This window comes from Mandrillus leucophaeus, unplaced genomic scaffold (assembly GCF_000951045.1).
Source record: "Mandrillus leucophaeus isolate KB7577 unplaced genomic scaffold, Mleu.le_1.0 Scaffold6, whole genome shotgun sequence".
Lineage (NCBI taxonomy): Eukaryota > Metazoa > Chordata > Mammalia > Primates > Cercopithecidae > Mandrillus > Mandrillus leucophaeus.
In genome coordinates this window covers 1,309,545-1,314,009 of record NW_012106474.1, presented here as the reverse complement: position 1 = coordinate 1,314,009, position 4,465 = coordinate 1,309,545, and the positions used below count along the sequence as shown (strand labels likewise).

The 4,465-nt window shown below is 53.2% G+C and overlaps 1 protein-coding gene across 1 annotated transcript in view; it reads left to right on the top strand.

The window, feature by feature from the left end:
- Positions 1–3,801, top strand: part of LOC105553552 (chromosome unknown open reading frame, human C17orf97) — a 96,136-nt gene extending 92,335 nt beyond the window's left edge. Inside the window, 3 exon segments of the mRNA XM_011999654.1 lie at positions 3–131; positions 2,944–3,378; positions 3,381–3,801. Of these exon segments, the coding sequence (XP_011855044.1) occupies positions 3–131; positions 2,944–3,378; positions 3,381–3,715 (899 nt within the window). The 3' untranslated portion in view covers positions 3,716–3,801.
- The last annotated feature ends 664 nt before the right edge of the window (positions 3,802–4,465 follow it).

Here is a 4,465-nt window from a genome sequence, read left to right as displayed (position 1 = left end):
GGGCGGCGCCGCGGGCCCGCAGGGGTCTAGACTGCCCCCCATCCCAGGCGGCACCTCCGAGCTGGCCAAACGGAAGGTGAAGAAGAAGAAAAAAAGGAAGAAGACGACCAAGGGGTCTGGCAAGGGGGACGGTAAGAGGAGCAGCTAGCGCGGCTGTGTCAGCTCCAGTTCTCTGGAGACTCTTCGGGGACCCCGATTTACCTGGAGACCCTTCAGACCGGAAACAGAAGCTCAGTGGTCCCGGACCGAGGTCCTCCTGCTCCCCACACATGCCGGTCAGCAGCGCAGCGATGCCCCCAGCTCCCCCACCATGGAGACCATCCGCCAACTTTGCGATCCCTTAGCCCCACACAGAGACCCCCACAGACATCCACCATTCCTAAGAGCCTTCCAGCCCCACACAAAGACACCCACTCAACTTGCTAATCCCTCAGCCAAAACTGGCAATCTTAAACTTCTGCACCTTCCCCACAGAGGCCCTCCTCACAAGACACTTTCCCCACCCCAAACACACTGATGCCACTTGAAAGGCCCTCACTCTCATGCACAGGGAAGGGCAGGCCCCTGCCTCCCCTGCTCACACCCTCGTGCGTTAAGGCTGCCTGCCTCTGGATGTGCTGTAGACACCCGCACCCACAGACATGTATATAAAAGGTCCTCACTGCATGGGCTCCCCCTCGCACCCACCAAGCGGGCAGCCTTGGACTGCACAAACCCCATCACGCCAGTCACTCTGACATCCTCCAATAATCCCTGACACCCTCCACCACTCTCCACTTCATAGCAATGTAACACCAACAGTGAAACTAAAGGGCGGGGCGCAGCGGCTCACACCTGCAATCCGAGCACTTTGGGAGGCCGAGGTGGGAGGATCACTTGAACCCAGGACTTCCAGGCTGCAGTGAGCTATAATCGCACCACTGCACCCCAGCCTGGGCAACAGGAAAGACCCTGTCTCTTTAAAAAATAAAAAAAATAATAAAAAAAACCCTAAAGCACAGATCCCTGTGATGCACACACATTCATAGTCTACACACACAGACACAGGCTGTTAATGTGTTACACATTCACGTGTGTAGTCACACGCAGGCAGGAACTGCAGTCTGTCTCAGGGACACCTTCACAAACACACACACCCCACCTGCCATAAACCCCAGTCCCTACCTCTCACCAAGCTCTTCTTGTAGAACCCCTAGATTTCTTGACAAAGGGACTGAGCACTCACTTCGAGGAGAGAGAGCACAGCAGTGACAGAGAATGCAGGTGCCCGTGAGTGCTGTGAGGCCACTGTCGCCCGTGTGGCCCACCTCAGTGGCTTTGGCTGTCAGGGAGAGGGCCCCAAGCTCCACTTCTAGGCCCTGGCCCTCTGTGGCAGAGCTGGCACCAAGGCAAGCAGGAGGCAGGAGTGGCAGCCTTGCCCATATTGGCCGTGCGGTGTGGGAAGGGAGCAATGGGAAGATGATAAGTCCTTCTCAGGTGGCATCGTAGTCCAAAGGCAAGAAATTCTGCAGTTCAGGTCAAGAAGCCCTGTGTGGCCGGGCACAGTGACTCGCACCTGTAATCCAGCACTTTGGAAATTCGAGACCAGCCTGGCCAACGTGGCGAAACCCCGTCTTTCATATATTTTATATGAAAATATAAAAATTAGCTGGGCGTGGTGGCAGGTGCCTAGAATTGCTTAAACCTGAGAGGTGGAGGTTGCAGCGAGCCGAGGTGGTGTCACTGCACTCCAGCCTGGGTGGCAGAGTGAGACTCTGTCTCAAAAAAAAAAAAAAAAGCTGCCCTATGTGTATCTGCAAAAAGAAATTTGGCAGTTCACCGTCCTTTAGGCGTAGCTTTTCGCTGTAGAAATTACAGTGACACGTTCCTCATACCGTCAGCAGGGGGCACCAGACAGTGTTCAGGGCGTAGGAAGGGAGAGAAGTGTCAAAAGACGATTACTTTTCTTTTTTTTCTTAGGGAAGGAGGTATTTCTCTCTCCCCTAAAATAAAAGGATGAGCTGACGAAAGAACCACAATTTGTAGCATTTTATGTGCATGTTAAATAATTCTGAAGTGCTGTTCACGTTAAAAAATCAGTACAGCCGGGCGCGGTGGCTCACGCCTGTAATCCCAGCACTTTGGGAGGCCGAGACGGGCGGATCACGAGGTCAGGAGATCGAGACCATCCTGGCTAACATGGTGAAACCCCATCTCTACTAAAAATACAAAACAATTAGCTGGGCGAGGTGGTGGCGCCTGTAGTCCCAGCTACGCGGGAGGCTGAGGCAGGAGAATGGCGTAAACCCGGGAGGCGGAGCTTGCAGTGAGCCGAGATCAAGCCACTACTCTCCAGCCTGGGAGACTGAGTGAGGCTCCGTCTCAAAAAAAAAAAAAAAATTCAGTACAAGCCACGCAGCAGAAGTATTTCTGGCATAATACTGCTTTCATCAGTCAAATTTAGGAAGCTTTTCTGTTGTTTTCCGTTTCTTCCATCATAAAGTGTCTAGACTCGGGTAGAGTCACAGACTCCCAGACCTGGGAATGGCCATGGTGAGCACGTGGTGAGGGTGTGTGGGGGCAGCACCGCCCGGTGGAAAGAGTGGGGCACTGGGGGCCTGGCCTGCACTCAGGTCCCAGCTCTGCCACTCGCTCCTGACATTGGCAAGTCCCTGAAACTTTTTGAGCTTCGATTTCCTCCCCCGAAAAACAGGGCCTATGGCCTTTACCCAGAGGGCCTGGCTTAGACCATGCACTCAATGAATGGTTCCTCCTGCCCCAAAATGGTTCCAGCAAAATCACACAGGCAGTGGGTGGGCACGAGGCTGGTGGACTTGGCAGCCTGAGCCCTGGGTACGGAGGGGCCCCCATCCTCCTCTTCCATCTTGGGTGATTTTGGCACCATCCCCAGCAGGCCAAGGGCAGACATTGCCACAAACACTAACCTGCTCATCTACTCAGCAGATAAACATCAGAGCCAGAGCGTGAAGAGCCAGCTGCTTTCTTCCTCCTCTCATGACATCTTAAGTCCTGGCAAAGACCGTGGCCCAAAACCAGAGCACAGACAGAACAAAGTGGAGAACAAGCACCTCCCTTCGGACTCCTCCACCGTCAGCCTCCCTGACTTTGCCGAAATAGCCGAGAAACTTTCCAACCAGATCAACGAAAGTCTGCGTTGGGATGGAATTCTTGCTGACCCAGAGGCAGAGAAGGAAAGGATTCGCATCTATAAACTGAACCGGAGAAAGCGGTACCGGTATTTGGCCCTCAAGGGCTTCCACACCGACCCCGATGTCCTCAAGGGCTTCCAGTCCAACCCCGATGCCCTCAAGAGCTTCCACATCGACCCCGATGTCCTCAAGGGCTTCCAGTCCAACCCCGATGCCCTCAAGAGCTTCCACAGGGCTTCCACACTGACCCCGATGCCCTCAAGGGCTTCCATACTGACCCCGATGCCCTCAAGGGCTTCCACACTGACCCCGATGCCCTCAAGGGCTTCCACACTGACCCCGATGCCCTCAAGAGCTTCCAGTCCGACCCCGATGCCCTCAAGGGCTTCCAGTCCGACCCCGATGCCGAGGAGACCCCTGAGAACTTACTGTGCCTCTCAGACAAAGACGGCAGCTCCAGCTGCAGGCAGCCCACACTGAAAGCCGAGCACCCCAATCTCTACTTTGAAGGAAACCTTACCCCAAAGCTTCTACGCTCTGATCTGGCGCCTACTCTGCTGGAGTAAAACTCCACCCACAATGCGACAAACTTATAATTTCTCTGTACCACCAGTTTATGTGTTAAAAACAGTCATCATAAAAGGAAATGAGACCAGTACACGCACGAGGCCAACTCTCCCATCACCAAGATGCCCTCGGCTGCCCAGGAAAGCCACAGTTCCCCGAGAACATAATTTAGTGAACAGAATTCTTTTCAGAATTTCCTTTTTCTTAAATAAGCATCTCTCTTATTTCTCACCACAGCTAGATGTCTATAATCTGCCCCAAAAAGAAAAGAAAGTGTGTCGATTATTTACATTTTAAAGTCTCCATCTCATGGTGAAACTCCTCACACAGTACCTGCTTCTGTCGGCCCACGGACAATGCCCTGAACCTCTTGGAGCCTTTTTCTGTTTTAATTAAATGCATGTCCTGCCTTTATGCGGCCTCAGAATAAGTGGGTTCCAGAACTTCATCCCTGGGAAGTTACTACAGAAGTCCCAAAAGGAATATTGCTGCTTTTATAAACACGGTCCTCTCCTAATCCCCCGTTAGAAAAAGCCTCGCTCCACTGCGTCTCCTGAGTACACATTTCCCCCTGCCACAAACAGCCAGTGAGGGCCACGTGCTGCCGCAGTTCGTGCCCTCCCAGAAGCAGCCCCTGAGACGAGGATTCAAACGCTACTAGAGTGTCTGGGAGGTGAAGAGAGGATGAGTCGAGGGTGATACAGAGAAGGGAAGGTGGCCAATCCGGAAACTCTTCTTTTCAGACAGGA